Here is a 24804-nt window from a genome sequence, read left to right on the forward strand (position 1 = left end):
TCACTCATTATTACTTTGATTAGAAATAACTTTTTTCAAATTTAGGAAATGTTATATTTATTTAATTAATTATCAAATTACTATTTAACGTAAATAGTAGTAGTTCCAATTTTTTTGGAAAGTTGCAATTATGAGGAATAATTGTTTACAAAAATTGGAAACTTTATCATAATTTAATAAATAGTTAATTATAAATTAAAAAAAAAATAATATCAATGGCAAAATTGTAAATAGATTCCAACTCTAAAATTTATTTACTAAATGTCTTAAAAAATGTATCTATAGATTTTCTAAACCATCACAAATATGAAATATCGACTATGATATTCCCATTTTATAATATAGAATGAAATATTATTGGTTGATTCTGATTCGGTTTTGTGTCGATCTTCCCAACATTTATTTCACATTTCCTATTTTATATACGTATTTTTTTGTTTCCCCAGCTACGATCTTAATCAGTTTTATATTAGGCTTTACAACAAGTGCTGCAGACACAGAAGTCTCTCTCACCGTGAGTCATAAAATGATACTCCTACTAAAATAAAAATAACAACTACTTTGAAAATTGACTAAAAATAATCAAGTGACAGATCAGCATTTACTTAAAAAATTAACATCTGGCGTCTCTGTGTTGTGTCTTCTTCAATCCTCGGTTTCATCCCAAATAAAATAAAAAAAACCACAATTCTCTCTCTATCTTGGTGTGATCTCTTGATCCGAATTCTTCAATCTCCGATTTCGTGATTCAAGGCGGGCATCTTCGGAGCCCTATCATGTGGAAGCTGAAGATCGCCGAAGGAGGTAGTCCATGGCTGAGAACCACCAATAATCACGTCGGACGGCAGTTTTGGGAGTTCGATCCGAGTCTCGGTACGCCTGAAGAGCTCGCTGCCGTCGAGGAAGCTAGGAAGTCTTTCACGGAGAACCGATTCTTGAAGAAACATAGCTCCGATCTGCTGATGCGTCTTCAGGTACGGTACCCTCACTTGACTTGCACTGCGTTTATTAATTTCACCTGGAATCAATTCAAATTAGATGCTTTTTCTAGTTGACTGTGTTATTGTTAGCCCCCTTTACTGAACCAAAACCAAGTATAGTACTACTACATGTGGATCTCTAGGAGCATCTACTCTAGTTTACAATATTACAAATAGAACTAATTTCTAAGCATGAAGCAACAAAACAAAAGCAGCTAGACTAGTGTTGACCCATCTCTTAGTCTGTAATCATTATTGTTGTTTTCTGATCTGAATATGATCTCTATCTATCTCTCTTTCTCTGTCTGTAGTTTTCAAGAGAAAATTTGATTAGCCCAGTTTTACCTCAAGTCAAAATCGAAGATACTGATGATGTTACTGAGAAGATTGTGGAAAACACGTTGAAGAGGGGTCTAGATTTCTATTCAACAATACAGGCGCACGACGGGCACTGGCCAGGCGATTATGGTGGTCCTATGTTTCTTCTCCCAGGACTGGTCAGTTCATATATAGTTCGTCTCGCTAAGCTTTCTTTTTGCTAATCTTTTTTTTTTGCTGAAAGCTTGATGCTGATTACAGATAATTACACTCTCCATAACTGGTGCACTGAATACAGTATTGTCGGAACAACATAAACAAGAAATGCACCGTTATCTCTATAATCATCAGGCAAGAAACTTCTCCTATCTTTATGATTGATAATTTTGTTTCCTCGCAAATGGCTGATTTTTGGATTTTCCTATACTGTTCTTTATGTTCTTAGATACATAATATGTCCATATAAAAATACATGTGTAGTTGTTTGTGTACACACATCTCTATGTTTCAAAGAGTTCCTTCATCTAATTTCGGATTGTTAAAACTATTGACGCTACATGGTTTCAGAATGAGGACGAAGGTTGGGGTTTACATATTGAGGGCCCTAGCACCATGTTTGGGTCTGTCTTGAACTATGTTACTCTAAGGCTGCTTGGAGAAGGACCTAACGATGGAGATGGAGCTATGGAGAAAGGGAGAGACTGGATTCTAAATCATGGTGGTGCTACCAATATCACATCTTGGGGGAAAATGTGGCTCTCGGTACTGAAATCTTGACTTCGACCTGTCCCTTTATGTTATCATTTTGAATATTACTGTTACTTGACTAACTTTTTTGCTTGGATCTGCTAATACTGTAAATAAAGGTACTTGGAGCTTTTGAATGGTCTGGAAATAACCCACTGCCTCCTGAGATATGGCTTCTTCCGTATTTCCTGCCAATCCATCCAGGTGCTCATGTGTTCTTGACTTTCTCAACTTAGATACTGTTTAAGTTTATTCTTTTCCCAGTCTTCAATTGTTGGTCGTCCAAATTATTCTTTCAAAGGACGTGCCTCTTATAATCATCTCTTGGTTCAGTGGGTATACACTGATATGGAGAACGGAAAAACCAAAGTGCTGTAACCATGCCGTAACTGTTTTGTATCCTTTATGCTTCCTTAGGTTCAACTATTTAAATTGGGATTTAAATATTGTTATATTGGTGATGAGCTCCATAAGCAGTAGATTATCCCAGCCTTTATTATATGGAATACCATTGTTCATCCTCTGATGATTGCTTGTCATATGTTATGCTTCATGCTTGTTCAAAGCACACTTATCGAATGTGTTAACCCTGTGTGTATTTAAAAAGATGGATATGGTTTTCTTTTGCTACAGCTTGCTTTTTAGTTCTTATGTATATAGATATAGTGCACAGTAAAGCATCAGAATAAGATTTTTACTCATGCTCCAGGGAGGATGTGGTGCCATTGTCGGATGGTGTACTTGCCGATGTCGTATTTGTATGGAAAGAGGTTTGTGGGTCCCATAACTTCCACTGTATTATCACTGAGAAAGGAGCTTTTCACAGTACCATATCATGAAGTCAACTGGAATGAAGCACGCAACCTTTGCGCAAAGGTTTGTGGAATGGATGGTGGATTCTGTAACTATGCTAACACACAAGCTAATCCTTTAAACGGAGTTACTTGCTTTCTTAAAGACCTGAGCATTGCAGTTTAATGAGATATTGTTTGGCTGAATAACACAATTAGATTAAATGATTCTTAATAGATTATTCAGTAGTCAAATATAGGTCCTTATACATATTGATGTGTAATCAGATGCTCAGGGGTAACTATTTTTATGCTGATAGTTGCTTTTCTATTGAAGGAGGATTTATACTACCCACACCCACTTGTCCAAGATGTTCTTTGGGCATCACTTCATAAGATTGTTGAGCCTGTTCTAATGCGATGGCCTGGTGCAAATTTGAGAGAAAAGGCTATTAGAACCGCAATAGAACATATTCATTATGAAGATGAGAATACTAGGTACATCTGCATAGGTCCCGTGAACAAGGTATGCAAATCAAACTTCCACAACAGCCTCTGTAACATTTTCTAACCATTGTTATTATTCTCTTTCAGAAGTTCAGTATGGGGATATGTTGGTCCCGGGATATGTTCAACTTTGCGATTTCTTTCTGTTTTTGAATCCTCTACTTTAATCATCTTTGTTTTGTCCTGTTATAACAGGTATTAAATATGCTTTGCTGTTGGGTAGAGGACCCAAACTCCGAGGCTTTCAAGTTGCACCTACCAAGAATCCATGACTTTCTCTGGTTAGCTGAAGATGGAATGAAGATGCAGGTACCGCATATTTGTATATATGATTATGTTAAGTAGATTATATGGACCAAGTGACTGCCGAACCAGTACGAATATTATGTCTCCGGAATCATTAGCTCAACAGTATACAAATATACACTTCAAAATTTGATAGTACTTAGAATGACATTATCACATTACTACATTAACTCTATGAAGTTGGGGATTTTACCCTAGTATGTGTTTGATAGAATCATTTTTTGAATCATAATAAAGAAACAATGATAAAGCGGTCTTAATATCATATTTTGTGAGCATCTACATTACTATGTACTCTACCATGTTTCTTTTTCTTCCTGCTAACCAAAACCCCTACTTTACTCTCTATCCAATGACTAGCTATAAACATTGAACCTGTTGTCCATACTCTAATGCAGCAGCTATTGACAGGGTTATAACGGAAGCCAGCTATGGGATACGGGTTTTGCTGTTCAAGCGATTTTGGCAACTAACCTTGTCGAAGAATATGGACCCGTTTTGAGAAAAGCACATTCATTTGTAAAGAATTCCCAGGTTTGTGATAGGCAGTTAATGACGATCAGCATGTATCTCTGGATGCTCTTTTCGCTCGCATGATTGTTTCTTTTCATGGTATAGGTGTTAGAAGACTGCCCTGGAGATCTGAATTACTGGTACCGCCACATTTCTAAAGGGGCATGGCCTTTCTCAACTGCAGATCACGGTTGGCCCATCTCCGACTGCACCGCAGAAGGACTGAAAGTAATACTAAAGCGATAGAGTGACCTTTCAGGATTTCTTTCTTGGTGGTAATGAGTTTGGTATTTCCTCTTCAGGCTTCTCTTTTGCTATCCAAAGTTCCCAAGGAGATTGTTGGTGAACCAGTAGATGCAAAACGGTTATATGATGCTGTTAATGTTATCATTTCGTTACAGGTTAGATTGGGTTTCTATTACCTGTAGTAATACATGGTATTTTCATAAGTCATAGGTCGTCTTTCTGCTGTGTTGGCCTTTTTTAAAAAAAAATGCATATTTCGAAAACCAAAACATTTTCCTTGTCTAATTAGCAGATAATATCTGATTTCAGAATCCAGATGGAGGCCTCGCAACATATGAGCTCACCAGATCATACCCTTGGTTGGAGGTATTGTCTCTGTGCTTAGATATAGATCTGTAATGTTCTCAAGCCTGATAACATATACTTTTTGTATCTATTTGTCAACACATATTTGCCTTAGTCCCCTTTGCTTGAGGTTTTAAGGAAAAGTTTACTCATTTCTGTTGGCAGCTAATCAACCCAGCAGAAACCTTTGGCGATATTGTTATTGATTATCCGTAAGGCACTAGCATCTTCCATTGAATCATCTAGTTAATCCTATATTATGTTTTGCAAATTTCCTTTGATGCGCAAGAATGGTTCTGTAGTTACGTGGAATGTACGTCAGCTGCCATCCAAGCTTTGATATCATTCCGAAAGCTGTATCCTGGTCATCGGAAGAAGGAAGTAGATGAGTGCATTGAGAAGGCAGTTAAGTTCATTGAATCTATTCAAGCAGGAGATGGCTCATGGTTAGTCTCTAGTCATTATAAATCTATTTGTAAAATTACATTTTTTTCCTTATGTTTTATCGTTGTATCTTCTAGTTGGTGTCTATCCTGTAACCTGTGATATTTCCTTAGGTATGGATCATGGGCTGTTTGCTTCACGTATGGTACGTGGTTTGGAGTGAAAGGGCTGGTAGCTGTTGGAAAAACATTGAAAAACTCTCCACATGTTGCTAAAGCTTGTGAATTTCTGTTGTCGAAACAACAACCTTCGGGCGGATGGGGAGAAAGCTATCTTTCATGTCAAGACAAGGTTAATAATTACTTTGTATGTTAGCTAAATTCTACTTACTGCTACTTTATGAATCGCTAAATTACTTTTTTTTTTGGTTTTTTTTTTTTTACTTTTATGAATAGGTCTATACAAACCTTGAAGGCAACAGGTCGCATGTCGTGAACACAGCATGGGCTTTGCTCGCACTCATTGGTGCTGGGCAAGTGAGTAAATTCCTTAAGAAACTTTAAACTTCAGTTCATCGTGACACTTGGGATTCTCATTCTTTTCTCTCTCTCTCTCTCTCTCTCTCTCTCTCTCTCTCTCTCTCTCTCTCTCTCTCTCTCTCTTTCCATTTATACTTTTATTTCTTTGTGTGTACTTTTATTAGGCTGAGGTAGATCAAAAGCCACTGCACCGGGCTGCAAGATACTTGATTAATGCACAGATGGAGAATGGTGATTTTCCACAACAGGTAATAAGTTGCATCAATCACATCGGTATTTGGAGTTTCTCTTGGATAACGGATAATTGATCTATTGGCTCTCTATTTCAGGAAATAATGGGAGTTTTCAATAGAAACTGCATGATAACATACGCTGCGTATCGAAACATTTTCCCGATGTGGGCATTGGGGGAGTACCGTTGTCAGGTATTATTGCCACAAGGAGAATGACTCAAGTGTTCGAGGTAATTATTTCTCTAGGGAAGCAACTGCGGAGCTCCAAGTTGTGTTATCCGTAATGGATGTGCTCTGATGCTTTCGTGAACCAATCTTTGTGTAATTGACTTGAACTCAATTCTTGGTTGCAGATTTTGTTGGTTCTCTTAAGTACCGATTTTAGCAAAATGTCATTTTTTATATATATTTTTTTGTGAAAACAGACATTTTCTTGTATTTGGTTTTCAATTCATGTTTCTGCTTAGGTCATGTCTCCGGTGGTTTCCGACTTTGCTCATTATAAATTGGCTTTGACTGGTTCCATTTATTTAAGTAATAATTATTTGTCTCTAAAATAAGTTTTCCCGTTGGTAGAAATTAAAATAAAATATCTAGAAATGTAGACGTAAACAATGCAATTTCTTCTACAAAAGCTACTAGAAGGCTTAAAACTCTCCGTACGCAACTATCACCATCTCCTGGAGGGAAACTAACTTCATCTAAAACAAAATGAATTGAGCCGGAAAACACGGTAACATGAAAAAGAGATGTTAGTGTACCTTTTTCATTTGTTTTTTTGTTTCTCGCATGCTTGAGAATTTGAACAGATTATCTCACTTACAATCATAAGATAAGTAGACAAGAGCAGAGAAAAGAAAATGGCGGGAAGGTCGTTGGGGCCAGCTGAAGTGGTCAATGAGAGGGCTGAACGTTACCAAGGGAAGGTCACCGGCTTCGTCATTGTCACTGGTTTTGTTGCAGCCATTGGTGGATGCATATTTGGATATGACATTGGCGTCTCAGGTTCTGTAATACTCCCTTTTAAAACCCAAATTTGTAGTGACTAAGTGAATTTATATAATTATATATATGGCATGGTGTTTTTTTTTACTAACAGGAGGTGTCACGTCGATGGATGAATTCCTTAGTGAGTTTTTCCACGATGTGTATGAGAAAAAGAGAGATGCTCATGAAAATAACTACTGCAAATTCGACAATCAAGGACTTGCAGCTTTCAACTCGTTACTGTACATGGCTGGTTTAGTTGCAACTCTGGTGGCCTCACCAGTCACCAGGAACTATGGACGACTTGCAAGCATCATCTGTGCTGGGATCTTCTATGTAATCGGAGCTGCTGTAAATGCTGGATCAGTGAACCTCAAAATGCTTTTTCTAGGACGGATCATGATCGGTTTTGGCGTTGGATTTGAAAATCAGGTTTTTGTGAGAGGACAATGTTGTAATTGAGAAGACCAAAATATGTATAATCTAACTTATGTTTTTCCTTTCAGGCAGTTCCCGTGTACTTATCAGAGGTGGCACCAGCCAATTTAAGAGGGAGTCTAAACAGTATGTTTCAATTGCCAACATGATCAGTTACGCCACGCAAAAGCTCAAGCCTTGGGGTTGGAGGCTCTCTCTTGGCTCGGCTGCATTTCCGGCTATTCTCATGACCCTATGTGGTTATTTCCTTCCCGAGACTCCCACCAGCTTGATCGAGAGAGGATTAACAGAGAAAGGCAGGCAAGTCTTGGAGAAACTAAGAGGAACAAGAGACGTCAACACTGAGTTTCAGGACATGGTAGCTGCAAGCGAGTTGTCGAATTCTATAAAGCATCCTTTCAAGGAAATTCTACATAAACGCCACAGGCCTCAGCTCGTTATGGCCATTCTGATGCCAACGTTTCAGATCCTCACTGGCGTAAACTGCGTTCTCTTTTATGCGCCTGTTTGTTCATTACTATGGGATTCGGAGGAAATGCTTTACTCTACTCATCAGTCCTCGTAGGAGCTGTCCTTGTTCTCTCAACTTTGATTTCCATTGCATTAGTGGACAGATTAGGACGACGAGCTTTGCTCATTAGTGGCGGATTACAAATGATCATTTGTCAGGTTAAAATATGTTACCGCTCATCTTTTTGCAAATTGCAATCATCATACCATATAATGATACAAAAAGTTTTAGTTCAAGTCTAAAGGGTTTTGGTTTTTGAGTTAGGTATCTGGTCTCATTGTTGTCTGTAAAACAGGTGATAGTCTCAGTGATCTTGGGATTGAAGTTTGGAGACAACAAAGAGCTATCAAAAGGGTACTCGATCCTCTTGGTCATCTTCGTTTGCCTCTTTATACTAGGCTACGGATGGTCATGGGGTCCGCTTGGCTACACCATACCAAGTGAAATATTCCCCTTTGGAGACCCGTTCTGCGGGGCAGAGTATCAGCGTTGCTATCAATCTCCTCATGTCCTTCATCATTGCCCAAACTTTCCTATATCTCCTATGTGCTCTAAAGTTTGGAATTTTCCTTCTCTTTGCTGGTTCGGTTACAGTGATGACCATCTTTGTTTACTTCCTCTTGCCTGAGACCAAAGGAGAGCCAATTGAAGAGATGACAGTCATATGGAGGAAACATTGGTTCTGGAAGAAAATATTACCCACAAATCTTGAAGCAGAGAGCAGCCATGCGCAACGAACACAATAGTAATTAGGTATACCATCAAACAGAGATGTTACTGTACCAGTCAAAAAGAATTTACCTTACGAATATCATATCATAACATTATTTTTGAAACATCAGATCTTGTAATCTTATAATATAAAGCTTGATGTCAAAGTTACTCATTAACAAAATTGTGACACGTGTCAAATTAACGATCTTAGATTTTGACATATATGTAAGTTCATTGTTAGAAAAAAAAAGTTAAAAAGCCAATCCAAAAGCAAAAAGAAAATTTTTACCTCTATTTCTAGAGCATATATCTTATTATATAAAAATGTATATTAAGTGGTATTCCATATCAAATCAAAACCATAAGTACACTAGAAAAATCTTTTTCATGAATAACAAAAAGATAAATACAAACCATGCAAGATCAGAAAACCTTGCTAGCAAAAAAAAACGGGGTATCATGATTGATGATCAGATTTCTATGATCGAAAAGACACTTGTAGATGAACCTCATATACGGCTGGATTTAACTATGCTTCATATGTGGGTAAACAAACTAAATCAATGTGTAAGTACAAATTTATATAATCCTACACATATATCTTCGACTACTTTCACCTATATGACTATTTTCACATCTATGAATAATAGACATCGTATTATTTTAAAATTTTCATTTATTTTCATTGTCTAATATAGTTTACCAAAATACATGGTTCCCAAATTACAACTTCACAACTTAGTTGATGGTAAGGACTTTTATTCTATTTGTCTTATACAATTTTGGATGACGAATCTACGTACTATCAATATTTGTTTATTCTTTTATTTAATATTTTAATTTAATTATGTTGTAGCATTTTTAGATTTTAGTTATATTATTTAGTTAAATTTGATTTTCTTATTAGAAATTCGTAATATTTTAAAATATTTTTTAATATTATTTTTGAGTTTCTTTTTTATTTTGTCAGTTAAAGATAGGTACGATCTTTATTTATTTATTTCTTTTAAAATAAATATTTTAAATTTCTTATGTTGTAGTATTTTTAGTTTATTTTATTTTAGTTTATATTTTATATCTATAAATTATCTAAGACTCCTATATCATTGTGGTTATAATTTTTTTTTTATTTTTTAACTGTCTTTTAATTTCTCGAATTTTATTGGGTTGGTCATAAACTCATTGCAATTGTGTAGATATTTTTTCATCTGTTTTTCATCCAAAATATTTTCGAGTAAACAATTTTAGTGGTTAAACAAACTGTCACTACAAATTTTAGTGGTAAAAAGAAACTACATCAAAGTGAAAGTAAAGAGACAGAAGTTGGTTTAATTTGTTCATAAGGTGGAGATAAAGAACATATTTTAACAATAAAATATTTTAGGGTGTAAGAACAAATTATTAATGGTAATTAAAACATAGAGTAAAATTATATGTGGATGCTAATATGATGACACTTTGATCGGTTGATTGCATGTAAAATATTTTGTGAATAAGTTGTTGAACGTTTTAAAAATTTGACAATAATAATATTCGTAATGGTTAATGTTTGAAAAATATTTTGGTGGTCGATAACTTAGCTTTAGGTTATTGTAAGAATTGTAATAATAATTTTAAAATATAAACATATAGATTAGTGTATTAAAGTAAAAACTTCTATCTAACTAAAGATATTTATCTATTTATTTTTGGAAAATATATTATACTTAAAAAAGTCTATATATTTTCAAAATTTTTAATTTAATTAAATTATTTTAAAACACACACATCATGCAGATCCTAATATCACATAATAACAATATAAATCTTATAAATCTAGTATCACATAATACCTAATAACAATATAGATCTTATAAAAAGAAGTCAGCGAAAATGTGATTTATAACGAAATTACACTAACAAAGGGTACACAAATTTGGAATTAAACAAAGCCGGACCTATTAAAGGCCCAGTAATCTCTGAGACATGCGTCTCGCGTCAGGTTAAAAAGAAAAAAAAAAAAAAAAAGTTAGTTATTGCGGTCAAACTTTTTTTCCTCTTTTGTGTTTAAAATTTTCCAAATCTCGGTGTACCCCACAAGAGAAAATTCGAAAAACCTTGCAGCGAGCGAGCGCGAGATTCAAAAATCAAAATCAAATACTACACGCGAATCAAAGGAATCTGTATCACACGCGCCTCTCTCTCCTTACCTCGAACTTCGTCTCTCCCTCTCTGCTCAAAAGGAAAATAAAAAAAACACTTGGGGCTCCGTGAAAACAAACCAACTCTCTCTCTCTCTCTCTCTGCTTTTGAATCTCTCTTTTTTTTTTTTTTTTTTTTTTTTTTTTTTTTTTTTCTCTCCACCACCTGAGCAGAGATCATTTTCCCGGAAAAAGCAGGAATCAATCTCTCATTTCGCTCACCACTATCTTCGTGATGCTGCTTCAGAGTATGTTTCGCTACTCTCCCTCTCTTGACCTTATTTTTTCGTTGATTTCGCTTTTTTCTGCGTTTTTTTTTTTGTTTTTTTGCTGTGCGAGAATCGAATATAAACGCGAGATGAAGAAATCGACGTTTCGTATCGCTTCTTCTTCTTTCCAATTTTGGATTTGCGTTGATCCTATTTTAGAGTAAATTAGGGAGATATTTGATTTGTTCGGCGTTATCTAGATGGATTCAGATGTGAGGGATTTTTTTTTTGTTGATTATTGCTTCTTCAGTTACAAATTGTCTTCTGATGATACTTTTGCGCCTCAACTCTAGTTCTTTCTTTCAGGTATTGCGTTTGAGAGGAGGTAGGTAGGGTAGGATGCAAGTAGCAGATCTTGGAGGATAATGAAGACCAACAACATGCAAGTCAAAGGGAGAGGAGGAGGAATCATGAAGGCTAATCCACAACAGGTGATTTTTGAGCTGAAGAAGAAGGTTGTGACTGCGTTAAACAAGCTGGCGGATAGAGATACACATCAGAGAGGAGTTGATGAGCTTGAGAGAACGGTTGAGCATTTGGCACCGGATAAGATTTCTTGTTTTCTCTCTTGTATACTTGACACGGACTCTGAGCAGAAGAGTGCTGTTCGGAAAGAGTGCATCAGGTTGATGGCTACTTTAGCTAGGTTTCATGAGGCGCTTGTTGGACCATATCTTGCTAAGATGGTCTCCAGTATCGTTAAGCGGCTCAAGGATCCAGATTCTGTTGTCAGAGATGCATGTATTGAAACAATGGGTGTTTTGGCTTCCAAGATGAGTTGCTATGAAGACCACAACTATGGGGTCTTTGTTTCCTTGGTGAAACCGCTTTTCGAAGCCATTGGTGATCAGAATAAGTGTGTGCAGTCAGGTGCGGCGTTATGCCTGGCAAGGGTTATTGATAGTAGTCCTGAAGCTCCAGTTGCAATTATACAACGCATGTTAACTCGGACAGTAAAGCTTCTCAATAACTCGCATTTTATCGCAAAACCAGCAGTTATTGAGCTTAACAGAAGTATCATCCTGGTACTACTTCTAATTACCATGTATACTTCTTTATTCATTTCTGAGCCTTTGCTGCTACTGCTACTATTCTCATGTTTGTTTTAGCGGTATAACGAAATATGGTCAATTGACTCTAATCTAGGCTGGTGGGGCAACGGCAAAGAGTGTGTTGTCCTCGGCAATGACTAGCTTTCAAGATGCCCTTAAAAATAAGGACTGGACAACTCGTAAGGCAGCTTCTGTAGCACTTATGGAAATAGCTGCTACTGGTGAAAAGTTTCTTGGACCTCTCAAGGCTTCCTGCATCTGCTCTCTTGAATCATGTCGCTTTGATAAAGTTCGAACTCTTTTTCTAAACTTCACTCTCTTACAGATGATCTTTTTTTTTTGGAATGAAGCGTCTAACTTTGTGCTTTTCTATTTTTAGGTGAAACCAGTGAGGGACTCAGTTATCCTTGCCTTACAATATTGGAAAGGTGTCCCTGGGTCTGATAGTCCAGAGCCATCTGAAACTGGATCCTCTGTAAAAGGTGAGTTATAAAAATGGTCTTGTCTTCAAATCCTTGCACTTTTTTCTCTTCATAGACGACTCATAAATGCTCTTTCTGTTTATCTGTTTCGTAATTGCAGAAAGCTATAATGGAACTCGAGAGAGTAGTGAACTTTTCAGTACCACTGACTCGAAATTGAAGGATGCTATGTCTAACAAATATGTAACGGATTTAGCAAGGAAAGAGGTTCCGGTTACTGCCAGGAAAGTACCTGCACGTTACAATGACGGCCCTCGAAAGACTAAACAAGATAATTGGCATATTGATATTACAGTCCCAGAATCTTCTATTGTTTCCAAGGTTGATATTCACAATGAAGAATCAGAGGGCAGTTGCATCACCAAGACGTTTGCAGAAGTAAGAAACACGCCAGAAGTGACATATGAGTACATTCCAATGGAGGTTAAGGCAGATTGCTATATAACAGACGCCATCAATGAAAATGATGATATTAAGTCCATTACAGTTTCATCAAGCAGTTTCCGGGCAAGTGGTATGGTAAATCCAGCAATCACAAGTAAGCATTTTGCAGCTGAAGAGACTTATTCTGAGGACCGGCCAATCTCAACCAAGATGAAAGATCGTACAAGCCTTGACTCTACTGTAACAGTGTCAAGCTCTCAAATCAATCATGACTGCTATGCTCAGATTGCAAATGAAATGGCTTCTGTACGTAAACAACTCTCAGATATTGACAATAAACAGTCACGTTTAATAGATCAGCTACAGGTCAGTGGATTACCGGTCACAATCTATAACGTCTTTCCCCAGTTTACAAATTTATCGATGCTCTATTCAACCTTTTCTTCTTCAGGATGCCTGCTCTCAATATCTCAGCATGATTTTTTGAACTGTCTTACACCATCCTATGCTTAAGAAATGGCTGGTAAACATGAGGGCAAACTAACATATCTTTTTCTTCTTCTGTTAAACTTTTAGGCCTTTTCAACAGGAATAATGAACAACTTTTCGGTTCTTCAATCCAAGGTGTCAAGCTTAGAATATGCGGTGGAGGTGATAGCTCAGAACGTCGTCCTGCATACAGATATATCAAACTCCAATTTTGTGAAGCACAACCAATGTAGTACCCAGTCACCGAGGCTCGCTAGTTGCACTTCAAGAACTTCTATGGATATCCGCAATCGGCAATCTACATTATCATCTTCCAAGTACTCGATGACAAGGGAGAACAAAACACATGGAAGAAGCAGACTAAATGAATCACAGGGCATGGAGAAGACGCGGAGTAATCCTTTAGGTAAGACTGGTCAACAACATTCTAGAGAGGACATTTGGAACAACATTGGACAGGGGAGACAAACATTGATCCAGACCAGGACATCTTCTGATTCAATCCAAAGCATAAGACAAGATTACGCAGAGGTGATGAGTGGATCAAGGAAACCTGTGACAGGTGTTTCCTGTGAAGATGTTGTTGAATCAGAGTATATAGAAGTGCTTTCTTCTGGTGATGAGCTAGCGCTTGTCGAGCTTCTTGACAGAACCGGTCCTGTGCTGGAGAGTATGTCATCGCAGACCATAAATGAAATTCTCAGTATACTCCTGTCATACCTCCTCGAACGAAGATTCATGAATTCAATACTTCCTTGGTTGCATCAGGTAAGTTTGTTGAAATCATGCTGGATTTGCTCTCACTACATACTACTGGAATAATCTTTCTGAAATTCCACTCTATTCCTTCAACTAGGTCGCTGACTTGAGCACTACAAACGGAGCTAATTATCTTATTCCATCTGCGAGAAAGAGAGCCCAAATGTTGTCTGCAATTCAGGAGGCTTCAGGCATGGACTTTTCAAATCTTGCTGAGAGGAGAGCAGTTACTCAAATAGCAATGAAGTTACGTAAACTATGGGGTAAGCTATGATCTCTCCTTGCATAGAAAACTTGCTTATATGTTCATAAACATTGTACATCATAGAAGCTCTAATCTTTAATATGTTACACTATTAAATCCGGTGTGGTTCTGTTGCAGCAAGTAAAAACTTTTACTTCAAATTAAAGACATCTTTCTTCTTTGCAGGAAAAAGCTCCTGATCATTAGGCGTGCTGAAGTAAACAAGACAATGTTTAGCTACAAGCAGATGTTTTTCCCAAGTAGTGGAACTAAAACTTGTCAGTGTGGATTTTTTTGAAAACTTTTTAGTTCCTTACCCTTCATCCCACTGTTTTCCACGTGCAAACCACAAATGAGATCATTTGGATTAACCAAGTGTGTTCTATAAGTTTCACTTACTACTCCACCCACACAGCCAACAAAAAAGATTGCCATCAAAAATTCATTTGAATTTCAGAGAAACATCAAATTGCATATTGCACTAATATTTGTAATCCCAAAAAACAGATCCCAAAACGAAGACTCAACTTATTTATACATTAAGCCAACTCTGCTACTTTCTTATCTTACAGTCTCAAAGCACTGGTGAATTCTTTTTGTCTTGAGTCTTAAATTTTGGTAGTATCAGGATCTGAAAGAGCAGAAACATATTTTTCAGTGTCGACTGAGGCTTCGCTCTTGCTTCGACCACTTTCCGGTCTTCTCCTCCTCTCTCCATCCCCATCTCTCGTGCCTTGGGAATCACTTGAAGCATCATATAAGGTTACAGACTTGCCCCTGCTATGGAGGTTAGTCATGACCTCCTCTTGAGCATCACCGTCATCCTTGAGAGTCTCAAGAACTTCTACAACATGATTCATGAGGGGCCTTCCTTTCGGGTTTTGGCTTAGGCATTGGTACGCCAAACCAGCTACTTTCATCAACGCCTTAGTGCCATACTGTCCATCCATTCGAGGGTCTATGATCCTCAAAAGCTTTTTGTTGTGATTCAACAGTGGTCGTGCCCACTCTACCAAGTTATGCTCCCTGCAAGGTCTGCTTTTGTCCATCGCCCTCTTCCCAAGGAGCATCTCAAGGAGAAGTACTCCAAATCCATAAACATCACTTCTGGATGTCAAGTGTCCTATTACAACAATCAAATTTTTGACCCATTTACAAAGCGATTACCTAATGTGACACAATATCAGCATGCAGATATTTTAAAAGGGTCATTTTTAACACTGGTAGAAGAACCAGCTACGATTTCAATAGGTACTTGACAGTTGACCATGCTGACATCGATCTTATTTTACCAATTTTAAATGTATATGGAAAAATAGTAAAGACAGACCTGTCATTACGTACTCAGGAGCAGCGTATCCGTAAGTCCCCATAACACGTGTTGAGACATGTGTTTGATCTCCTCTTGGACCATCCTTTGCTAGTCCAAAGTCAGAGAGTTTAGCATTGTAACCCTGCACAAGCATTACAACTTTCAGGGGCAGACAAATTGGAAAAGTAGAAAACAAGGTTATTTCAATGCAATTTCAAAAACAAAGGACGCAACTGCTGACCTCATCTAGCAATATATTTGCTGTCTTCAGATCCCGATATATGATGGAGCGTTCAGCACCATGTAGAAATGCAAGACCCTTGGCTGCATCTAGAGCAATCTTAATCCTTTTCGACCATGTCAAAGTGCATCCAACTCCTGCCAGTGAGTTCCATTTATAACAGTCATTTAATTTATACTAATTTTTTGTCAGAAACATTGACATTACGTCTAACAACAGCTCCTCCGAACCTTTAACCATTTATTTTTGCTTCATATTTCACCAGTTACTAACTCCCACCTCATCTGAAACTACTCCTTCGTAAGTGGTTTTTACGTTAACTATTGGGTACATATAGTCTATTGGCTGTTCTTTAGAACACTAGAAAGTGCTTGGTTTGCAAAGCATAATTCAACAATGTATTTAGTCGGTATTAAAAGATCTTGTTCATATGATCTTTTATTCTTCCTTCAAGAATATTTTACTTAAAAGACTGGAATAACTCAAACTCAGATATGCTCCATCTTCAACAAGTATATGCAATGCAAGAATGGCATTAAATATGAAAGTGTATGTCAAGAAAAACTAAAACCAAAATCTCAACGAAAGAAGTCATTTGTGGTTTAGATAAAGAAAGTACAGTAAAGAGGGCATACTTAATTTTCAATCTTCACGTTTTAGATGAAGGGAAACTTACTTCGGAAAAGATGTTTCTCAAGGCTCCCCATTGCCATGTATTCATAGACTAATAATCTGTGATCATCTTCACAGCAGTAGCCAATGAGCTTGACCAAATTCGGGTGACTAAGCTGTCCTAAATAGTTGACTTCAGCCTACAAGAAATGAATAATCACATTCCCAAGTACATATATATATATATATATATATCTAATTAGTGTGCCTTTTTAAGTTTGTGAATAAAGAAACCAATTTTACCAGCCACTCTCGGTCTCCCTGGAAGCCCTCTGGATTAAGCTCTTTGATGGCAACTTTGGTAGACTTGTAACCAGCCCTGACAGAGTCATCAATAACTCCTTTATAGACCACTCCGAAACCTCCTTCACCAAGAATATAATCAGGCCTGAACTGCTTAGTAGCAACCTTCATCTCCTCGTAGGTGAAAATATCAACATTTTCATATCCTGGATTAGACTGAAGATCTTTAATGTTTTTAGGAGCGAAAGACAAGCCACCACTTGCACTCACTTTACCAACAGAAGAATCTTGACAATCTGACTTCATTAGATACACAGCTGATTTTTTCCCTGCTGTCCCAACAAAACCAATATAGTGCAGAAACAACACAACACACACAATGCATCATCATCAGCACAAGATAAATTGAAAATTTTCAGCAACCTACATCCAAATTTAATTTCTCTGGAAAATTTCAATACGAAATCACCATGATCCCAATTTACCCGGAAACCTAAAGAAAAAAAGAATTGAAAAGTTTCCCAATTTCATCCAAATTCAGTAACTTTTTTTGATTATTAAGAAACCCAAATTTGTATTTTTCCAATAGAACAACACCAGAGCCCTACAAAAAAAAGGGCAAAAAAGGAAAAGAAATAAGATCCTAAGAATTGGAAAGAACCTGGTGTTGTCTTCTTCTGATAGTTTTGCTGTTGAGAGAATTGGTACTGCTCTTCAGCGCTAAAGCAAATCCCCATCCGAATCTTACGAAATTCGTTTTCAAAAAAAAAAAAAAAAAAAAAACACTCTCGAGGGCAAAAAGGCGTTATGTGCTATTCGATTTCCATCACATTATCCGAAGACAGATCCAGAAAGCAAACCCGATCTCTGACGGGGCTCCGAGAAACTCTGAGGAGATATGATGGGTTTCTCGGAGGAGGAGGTCGGAGAGAGAAGACAAAAAGATGAAGGAAAAAAAAAAAGGGAGAAGAGGATAATTGGAGAGAGAGAAGGAGAGAAGAATGAATGATCCGTTGGAATCGATGGATTTGAGACTAGCCGCCAAAAACGCAAAGCCAAGCGACCCTGACGACGACGACTTTTTCTTCCCTTCTTCAACGGTTAATACGTATAATTTATTATTTTTTGTATAGGTAACTGTTACGCTTTATGTTAAAAAAAAAACTCTATTTTTCTTTTGAAAGTAATTTCACTGAAATCTGATTTTCATTTAGAATTTCCATAAAACTGCACCTACTTCTTACCAATTTTTTTTTTTTTTAATATACAGTCAGTTATTATAAAATTTCCAAATGTGTGTACATTGAAAAATATGGTCAACGGTCAATATTTTGAATAATGGTAACGCATTAATTAGTGACGTTGAATCACAAAGTGGTGAAAAGTGTTATTTTATTAATCAAAGTTGTAAAAAATGTCATTTTCATTTTTCCTTTTTTAATAATGTCATTTGGTGTTTTTGTACCATAAAATCAAAAGATCATATTATCCTTCAAACTAAAGAAGGAAAGAAATATTTAAAAAAAATTAATCAACTTTTAAGTAACCATTTTGAAACTGACGAAAATAGTGATGATATGACTATTTTTTCTTTAATTAAAACCTAAACACATCTAAAAATAAAAAAGACTAAAGTTGGTGGAGTTCACCAGGTCTACTCGGATAATTCATTAGTTTCAGGCCTGCCCGATAGACAACAAACATGTTAGTTTGATAGACTTAACGTTTTTTTTTAAAAAAAAATTGTCCCTCAAAAAGTTAATAGACAATATGTCTTGAAAAGAAAAAGCCTACTATGTTCCATCAACAGAGACATATATTCTCTGTGTATCATTGTTGTCCTCCAAGAGTTCACCAATGTTAGGCTGAACATCTTCGGACCTGTGCTGTGAACAAAACACATGTGAGTTCGATGGACTTAAGGTTTTAAAATGGAAAATTGGATCATTAGGAACTTAATATACAACATAGTTGGATAGACAAAGTAAGTTGTCCAAAAATGAAAAATAGCGTGGACTAAACAAAGATAAAACTGGTCCATAGAGGCATACCTTCAATATGCAGTAACATTGTTGTCATCCGGGATTTCACCAATGTCAATATGAACGTCTTCAAACCTGTGAGATAGACAACAAAACATGTTAGTGTGATGGACTTAATGTTCTAAACAAAAAAGTGGTCACCAGGAACTTAACAGACAACATGGTTAGGTAGACAAAAAACAATCTTATTGTGGTCCAAAATGAAAATGCAATGGACTAGACCAAATATAAGACTGGTCCACAGAGACATACCTTCTCTGTGCAGTAACATTGTTGTCCTCCAGGAGTTTACCAATGTCAGCCTAAACGTTTTTAGAATTGTGTGATAGACAACAAACACATTAGTGTGAAGGTCTTAACGTTATATATATAAAAAAATTGTTCTATCAGGAACTTAATAGACAACATCGTTGGATAGACAAAAAGTAAGCATATTTTGGATCAAAAAGATAAAAACGGGTCCATAGAGATACCTTCTTTGGTCAATCATATTGTTATCCTCTGAGAGTTCTGCAATATCAAACTGCCAATTGCAATAAATTTCATCCGTCAGCGAAAGCGGATCTGGTCCAATATCAAAAGACAAATTTTGTCCGTCAACAAAAACGGATCTAGCAAATTTCTCTTCTTTAATTTCTTCTGGAGAATTTGCAAACAAAGCAAAAGTGGTTTCTTTTTCTTTTCTTGTTTGGTTATTTCTTTTTTAAATTCAATTGATTTTTTTAGGGAAAGTTACTAGATTAACCCAAATTAAGGGAATAATTGCTAGATTAACTCTTAAAATATAAAGGTTAATTGGGTTATTTTTATGTCTAAACTACCCTTTAGTACTTTGTTAGGAAAAAAAAATACCATAATACCCTTATCCAGCGATTGGGGGAGGAAAATTACAAAATATGTGGTAAGTGGTGATAGATTTATTCAACTGTTACAGTTTTTTTTAACGGCAGATTTTCTTTGGCAGATTTATTTTGGTCGACAGACTTATAAAAATCAGTTGTGACAGTTTTTTATTTACGGCTGATTTTTTTCCACACGGCAGACTTTTTTTAAACGATACAACAAACTTGTTATTATTTCTATCGGTTTGTTATAATTTGTGGCCGAGTTTTTGTTTTAGTTGTTACAGTTTTTTTTGTTAAACAATATATCTATTGTAACGTGGCATATTTTTTGAGGAAAAAAAATTACTAGTTTGACGTTTATTGATAGCAGATTTACTTTAAGTTACAACATATTTTAATAATTTTACTAATAATCTGCCGATAGGTAGCAGATTTTTTATCAAAATTTAAAATTGCTAGTTTGACCTGCAGTGTGTAGCACATTATGACAGATTTATTTTATGTTCTGGCAGTTTTGTTTTTGTTTTCCAAAAATCTGTCATTTGTTAACAGATTTATTTGAGGAAAATAAAAATTGCTAAAATGACCTTACAAATTTGTTTAATGTTGTGACTGTTTTTTTTGTTTGTTTGACACAGTTTTTTTTGTGATGACAGTTTTTTTTTTATATAGTGACAGATTTTTTTTTTGAACTATATAATGACAGACTTGTTTCATAGTTCCAGATTCATAGTTCCAGATTTTTTTTTGAACTAAACAATGACAGACTTATTATAGGTGTGGCAGACTTTTTATTATAATTTCCATATATGTCACGTAAACATTAAATATTTAGGGTTTTCCATAAGTGGTTTCCTAATTTTTCTCCATCTTTAGCACGACGGCGGCCCTATACTCCATTGAATATCGTTTTTTCCTTTTGGGTTCACAGTCAGTTATTAATTTTTCTCTCATTTTTTGATCTTCTAGACGAGTTTTCTTTTTTTGGTTTGGCATGGATCACGTGATTGTGGTTTGTGGCAAATGGATCTATGATGAAGTCAAGTGGGTGTTCGTTGTTGATAATAAGAGAGGGGGTCGAATTCTAGACTGTAACAAGCAAATGAGTTACAATGATTGTATCCAAATGGTGTATGAAGATTACGGTTTGGATGAGAAAGGTTATGATATTGGGTTGAGCTACAAGATTTCGAAGGTGTTATTACAGAAGTTACCGAGCGATACACCACTAGTATTTATCACCAATACTCGACGGTTTCATGGTTTCCTAAAGCAATTGAAGAGCGACACACTTTGACTTTGTGTTGAAATGACGGCTAAAGTTAGGAGTGGATCGAGTAAAAGAGTCAGAGATGATAATTTTTTGGTTGAAGGAGATACTGAATTGGCTGACGGAGACATTAGTAAAGAAGATTCAGAAATGAGATTTGATTATTGTGATGATTCTGATGGAACAGATTCTGATGATGAAAATTTTAGCTTGTATGGAGTTGCACCAGAAGAAGAAGAAAAACCTACTGCTATTTCACCAAATAAGAAGACAAGTTCAGGTACATTCATTGAAGAACAAAAGGAAGATGATAATTATGAAAAGTTAGAGTTATCTTCTCTTAATTTGGTTGTTGGTCAATGTTATGAAACAAAGGAGCATTTGGAGACATGATTGCAAATACTAACCGTAGTAGAGAAGTTTGATTACTTTAAATATAAATCGACACCAAAGTTGCTAATTGTCAAGTGATGGGTAAAAGGATGTAAGTGGAGGGTGAGAGCTACAACATTAAAAGACTATCCAAAGTCTCATGTGTGTGTGTTTATTTCACAACATACATGTTCAGTGACAGAGTGTTCTTCACGTACCCGACAAGCAACTCATGAGATTCTTGGAGCGCTATACAAGGATTTCGTTGGTGGAGTTGGGCCCAAGGTATTGCCAATGCATGTCTGAGAAGCGTTAAATAAACGCTTTCAGATCAAGGTACATTGCTTGGTTTCTTTAATATTTTTAACACAATTTTAGCTTCTATAACGTTATCTTGATCATTATGTGTTTTACAGATGGAATATTGGAAGGTGTATCGGACATGCTCGTCAATTGGTCAGGGGTAGTCCAGAGAGTGGTTATATGCAGCTAAATACTTACTTGTACATGTTAAAGAGGGCAAATCCAGGAACATATACACAGCTTGAACTTGATGATGCTGATAGATTTAAGTACTTGTTTCTAGCATTTGGTGCAAGCTTGAATGGATTTCCTTTCATGAGGAAAGTGTTGGTTGTTGATGGTACATTTTTACAAGGAAAATACAAAGGGACACTTCTGACGGCCACAACTCAAGATGACAATTTTCAGATATTTCCAATAGCATTTGCTGTGGTTGATACAGAAAATGATGAATCATGGGACTGGTTTTTCAAGCAACTCCGGTGTGTGATACCAGATGACGAAGGTCTAGCCATAATCTGATAGGCACACATCTATTGGAAAAGCAATTAAGGAGGTTTATCGGAAGTCTAGCAGGGGAATATGTACATACCATTTGTACAAAAATATATTGGTTCGATTTAAAGGTCGAGAAGCATTTGGTTTGGTTAAGAAGGCGGTGAATGCTTACAGAGTAGTCGATTTTCAAACCATTTTTGATCAAATTGAAGCTTTGAATCCTGCACTTCATAATTACCTTGTCCAAGCTGATGTGCGACTCTGGACACGTGCACATTTCCCTGGTGATAGGGACAACTTGCTTACTAGTAACATTGCAGAATCAATGAATAAGGTGATGTCACACGCTAAAAGTTATCCTATAGTGGAACTGTTAGAAATAATTAGGTCCATGATGACTAGATGGTTTTCAGATCGAAGGAATGATGCATTAAAAATGACTACATCTCTAACTCGTGATGTAGAGAAAGTTCTACATGTATATTTCTCTTCTTATTGTCGTATATATTTTCTAATCATACCTTGTTGTTAAACTAATAATGATTTTATGTTGTTTTATAGAGTCGTGTAGAGTATGCTAAGCTACTTACTGTGCAAGATATAGATGCTAATCAAGTACAAGTTACAAGTGGATCATCTCTCCATGTTGTAAATTTGAAATATAGAAGGTGTACATGTCGCAGGTTTGACTTGGAGAAGTTGCCTTGTGCCCACGCAATTGCGGCTTGTGAAAAGAGGAAAATATCTCGAATAAGGATGTGTCATCCTTATTTCCGTAGAAGCTACTTGTGTGATTCCTATCCAACTGCCATCATGCCAAGAGATTTTCGTACACGAGTTCCTGAACAAGTTATGAGCAAGGTTGCTTTACCACCGATACCTAAAAACAAACCTAGAAGGCCAACGAATTCAAGAATGAAGTCTGCTTTGGAGATTGCTATGAAAAGGAAAAAGCCAAGAAAACAATACACTTGTGGTAATTTCAATCAATTAGGACATTATCGAAAGACATGTAATAACTAGAGTTTCAGTTTCAGTTTCAGTTCAGTTTTTGTTTTTGGTTTTGTTTTGCCCTTTGAAGGCAATACACTTTTGGTAATTGTTAAACTATCTTGATTTTGTTTTAAATTCAACTGGCATATTGTTTAGAGGAAAACATTGTTTACATTGCATAATCGTTAGATAGGATACCAAAAAAAAAAAAAAAAACATGTACACCCATAAGTGTATCGGACACTACTACATAGTCATGGCAGCGCCCATGTGCTACATTACAAGCAAATCCGCATTAGAAATTGACCAATAACATCACCACAAAAAATGCCAATAAAAGCCAATATATATTCACTTACAAAGTCTTTCAATCATCCATAATTAAAACTAGGCCAGTCCAATCTTGGTGCCATAATCTGCCAATAAAATCTAACATCTGCATTCCCAGTTTGCAAAGGTACCTCCCTATAAACATGTTTAAATAATAAGGCTAATGTGTACTAATAGGAAATAAAAAGCATAATGTAAGTATCATAAGGATAATACTTACTGATCAAGCTTCAGGAAATCCATAAGTTCTGTAACTTAGCATCTTCAGCTGGCTTAAGATGATCATAAGACACATTGGAAGGGATTATTCGTTTCACAATAGAGTTACCAACATATGGATACTTTTGAGATTTCGCCAACTGCGGAACTCGTTTTGCTTTTGTCGTATCTCCATCCAAATTTTTTAACGTCTCTCCAAGTCGTGTCAATGTTGCATCAAGTTTTTTACTAACCAACTGTTGTTGAGGGTCATCCCACATATCTTCTGATCTAGAAGCCATTTCTGTATCAAGAGCAACAACTTTGTCAGTAATATCTTCAAGTTCATCACCATCAGCAGCTGGCCTCTTTCCCTTCTCTTTTTCACCCTTTTCAGCAGCTGGCCATGCATTCTTGCGACCAAGTTTCTTTAAAACATCACCCACAAAGTTTTTCTGATGATCTTGAGTAAAATAAGTCTGCTCACATAGAGGAAGATCAGCAGATATTTCTGTTTTTGACTTCTTCTATTTATTACTCACACTGTAAACCTTCTTCACCACTCGAGGGACTGGAAATTCATCTTTCGATGTCTCTTTCATCTCTACCATCCAAGACTGCAAAATTTGAATAAGTTTTGAAAATCATATTACAATATTGAAAAAAATATTAATCAAATGAAAATTAAATACCAAAATAAAACTTACTAGTTGATGACTATGAGCCTCATCCTCTTCATTGTTGTTTGAAGTCAAATCAATTGGGACATTAGTGGGTTTTGTTTCTTTCATTCCTTTCAAATCTACCTCCACCATTTTAATCCCATCACTAAGCTTCTCATCTAACACACCCATTCTCTTCTCAACAAAAGATTCAAATTTACCTTCTAATGCATCCATCCTACTGATTAAATTCTTGCCCAAGTCGGTAATTGACCCATTCATTTTTTCTATCATCTTCCAATATCCAACAAGCTTTTTCTCTCATCTTCAACATCCTGTAATGATTTATTTGTTACTATATGTATGTAGTTTATAACTTATCAAACTAAGATGAATGCTAATGAA

At 36.2% G+C, this 24804-nt stretch overlaps 5 protein-coding genes and 1 pseudogene across 10 annotated transcripts; 4 read left to right on the plus strand and 2 right to left on the minus strand.

The window, feature by feature from the left end:
• Positions 1 to 448: 448 nt before the first annotated feature.
• On the plus strand, positions 449 to 6380 carry LOC104766598 (cycloartenol synthase). Of its 3 annotated transcripts, none has more exons than XM_010490509.3 (18): positions 449 to 974; positions 1292 to 1477; positions 1560 to 1649; positions 1866 to 2060; positions 2165 to 2249; positions 2755 to 2921; positions 3174 to 3362; positions 3539 to 3652; positions 4061 to 4183; positions 4268 to 4390; positions 4465 to 4563; positions 4718 to 4774; positions 4919 to 4965; positions 5056 to 5199; positions 5311 to 5488; positions 5593 to 5673; positions 5841 to 5924; positions 6006 to 6380. In XM_010490509.3, exons 1-18 carry the CDS (start codon positions 777 to 779, stop codon positions 6123 to 6125), a joined length of 2280 nt encoding a protein of 759 aa, XP_010488811.2. In that variant the 5' UTR covers positions 449 to 776; the 3' UTR covers positions 6126 to 6380. The 3 variants fall into 3 exon arrangements, 1 of the variants encoding a protein (XP_010488811.2); XR_015590482.1 differs by having other exon boundaries at positions 559 to 974; positions 4048 to 4183; XR_015590483.1 differs by having other exon boundaries at positions 559 to 974; positions 4051 to 4183.
• A 270-nt stretch (positions 6381 to 6650) lies between these two features.
• On the plus strand, positions 6651 to 8740 carry LOC104766600 (sugar transport protein 7-like; annotated as a pseudogene). The gene is made up of 4 exons (XR_015590484.1): positions 6651 to 6914; positions 7009 to 7328; positions 7403 to 8003; positions 8141 to 8740. The product of XR_015590484.1 is annotated as a sugar transport protein 7-like (transcript).
• Positions 8741 to 10776: 2036 nt separating this feature from the next.
• On the plus strand, positions 10777 to 14793 carry LOC104767922 (TORTIFOLIA1-like protein 2). 2 transcript variants are annotated; one of them, XM_087500936.1, is made up of 8 exons: positions 10777 to 10987; positions 11302 to 12033; positions 12155 to 12349; positions 12440 to 12542; positions 12643 to 13292; positions 13503 to 14183; positions 14272 to 14437; positions 14605 to 14793. In XM_087500936.1, the coding sequence occupies exons 2-8, from the start codon at positions 11374 to 11376 to the stop codon at positions 14616 to 14618; spliced, it is 2469 nt and encodes an 822-aa protein (XP_087357062.1). In that variant the 5' UTR covers positions 10777 to 10987; positions 11302 to 11373; the 3' UTR covers positions 14619 to 14793. The 2 variants fall into 2 exon arrangements, with proteins under 2 accessions (XP_087357062.1, XP_087357064.1); XM_087500938.1 differs by having other exon boundaries at positions 11315 to 12033.
• A 53-nt stretch (positions 14794 to 14846) lies between these two features.
• Positions 14847 to 18003, minus strand: LOC104767923 (putative serine/threonine-protein kinase PBL17). 2 transcript variants are annotated; one of them, XM_087500940.1, is made up of 6 exons: positions 17548 to 18003; positions 16887 to 17215; positions 16648 to 16783; positions 15972 to 16108; positions 15749 to 15872; positions 14847 to 15541 (listed from the first exon to the last, which is right to left on the minus strand). In XM_087500940.1, exons 1-6 carry the CDS (start codon positions 17621 to 17623, stop codon positions 15027 to 15029), a joined length of 1317 nt encoding a protein of 438 aa, XP_087357066.1. In that variant the 5' UTR covers positions 17624 to 18003; the 3' UTR covers positions 14847 to 15026. The 2 variants fall into 2 exon arrangements, with proteins under 2 accessions (XP_087357066.1, XP_087357065.1); XM_087500939.1 differs by having other exon boundaries at positions 16887 to 17218; positions 17548 to 17976.
• A 3079-nt stretch (positions 18004 to 21082) lies between these two features.
• On the plus strand, positions 21083 to 23239 carry LOC147920659 (uncharacterized). The gene is made up of 4 exons (XM_087501174.1): positions 21083 to 21366; positions 21832 to 22223; positions 22345 to 22694; positions 22778 to 23239. The coding sequence occupies exons 1-4, from the start codon at positions 21083 to 21085 to the stop codon at positions 23237 to 23239; spliced, it is 1488 nt and encodes a 495-aa protein (XP_087357300.1).
• Positions 23240 to 23769: 530 nt separating this feature from the next.
• Positions 23770 to 24636, minus strand: LOC147920660 (uncharacterized). The gene is made up of 3 exons (XM_087501175.1): positions 24445 to 24636; positions 24280 to 24354; positions 23770 to 24216 (listed from the first exon to the last, which is right to left on the minus strand). Exons 1-3 carry the CDS (start codon positions 24634 to 24636, stop codon positions 23770 to 23772), a joined length of 714 nt encoding a protein of 237 aa, XP_087357301.1.
• Between the last annotated feature and the right edge of the window lie 168 nt (positions 24637 to 24804).

The sequence above is a fragment of the Camelina sativa genome, chromosome 19 (genome assembly GCF_030686135.1).
Source record: "Camelina sativa cultivar CO46 ecotype springtype chromosome 19, ASM3068613v1".
Lineage (NCBI taxonomy): Eukaryota > Viridiplantae > Streptophyta > Magnoliopsida > Brassicales > Brassicaceae > Camelina > Camelina sativa.

Coding starts and splice junctions, on each gene's coding strand:
- LOC104767923 (XM_087500939.1), bottom strand. CDS start 17,623: ATGGGGATTTGCTTTAGCGCTGAAGAGCAGTACCAATTCTCTCAACAG. Junction 17,219..17,547: donor TCAGAAGAAGACAACACCAG/GTTCTTTCCAAT, acceptor TTGTTGGGACAG/CAGGGAAAAAATCAGCTGTG. Junction 15,542..15,748: donor TCCTGAGTACGTAATGACAG/GTCTGTCTTTAC, acceptor TTGTTGTAATAG/GACACTTGACATCCAGAAGT.
- LOC104766598 (XM_010490509.3), top strand. CDS start 777: ATGTGGAAGCTGAAGATCGCCGAAGGAGGTAGTCCATGGCTGAGAACC. Junction 1,478..1,559: donor TGTTTCTTCTCCCAGGACTG/GTCAGTTCATAT, acceptor TGCTGATTACAG/ATAATTACACTCTCCATAAC. Junction 3,653..4,060: donor AAGATGGAATGAAGATGCAG/GTACCGCATATT, acceptor AGCTATTGACAG/GGTTATAACGGAAGCCAGCT.
- LOC147920659 (XM_087501174.1), top strand. CDS start 21,083: ATGACGGCTAAAGTTAGGAGTGGATCGAGTAAAAGAGTCAGAGATGAT. Junction 21,367..21,831: donor GAAGATGATAATTATGAAAA/GTTAGAGTTATC, acceptor TGTGTTTTACAG/ATGGAATATTGGAAGGTGTA. Junction 22,224..22,344: donor TGTGATACCAGATGACGAAG/GTCTAGCCATAA, acceptor TTCGATTTAAAG/GTCGAGAAGCATTTGGTTTG.
- LOC147920660 (XM_087501175.1), bottom strand. CDS start 24,636: ATGGATGCATTAGAAGGTAAATTTGAATCTTTTGTTGAGAAGAGAATG. Junction 24,355..24,444: donor AGGCTCATAGTCATCAACTA/GTAAGTTTTATT, acceptor CAAATTTTGCAG/TCTTGGATGGTAGAGATGAA. Junction 24,217..24,279: donor TGGTGAAGAAGGTTTACAGT/GTGAGTAATAAA, acceptor CTATGTGAGCAG/ACTTATTTTACTCAAGATCA.
- LOC104767922 (XM_087500936.1), top strand. CDS start 11,374: ATGAAGACCAACAACATGCAAGTCAAAGGGAGAGGAGGAGGAATCATG. Junction 12,034..12,154: donor TTAACAGAAGTATCATCCTG/GTACTACTTCTA, acceptor ACTCTAATCTAG/GCTGGTGGGGCAACGGCAAA. Junction 12,543..12,642: donor AACTGGATCCTCTGTAAAAG/GTGAGTTATAAA, acceptor TCGTAATTGCAG/AAAGCTATAATGGAACTCGA.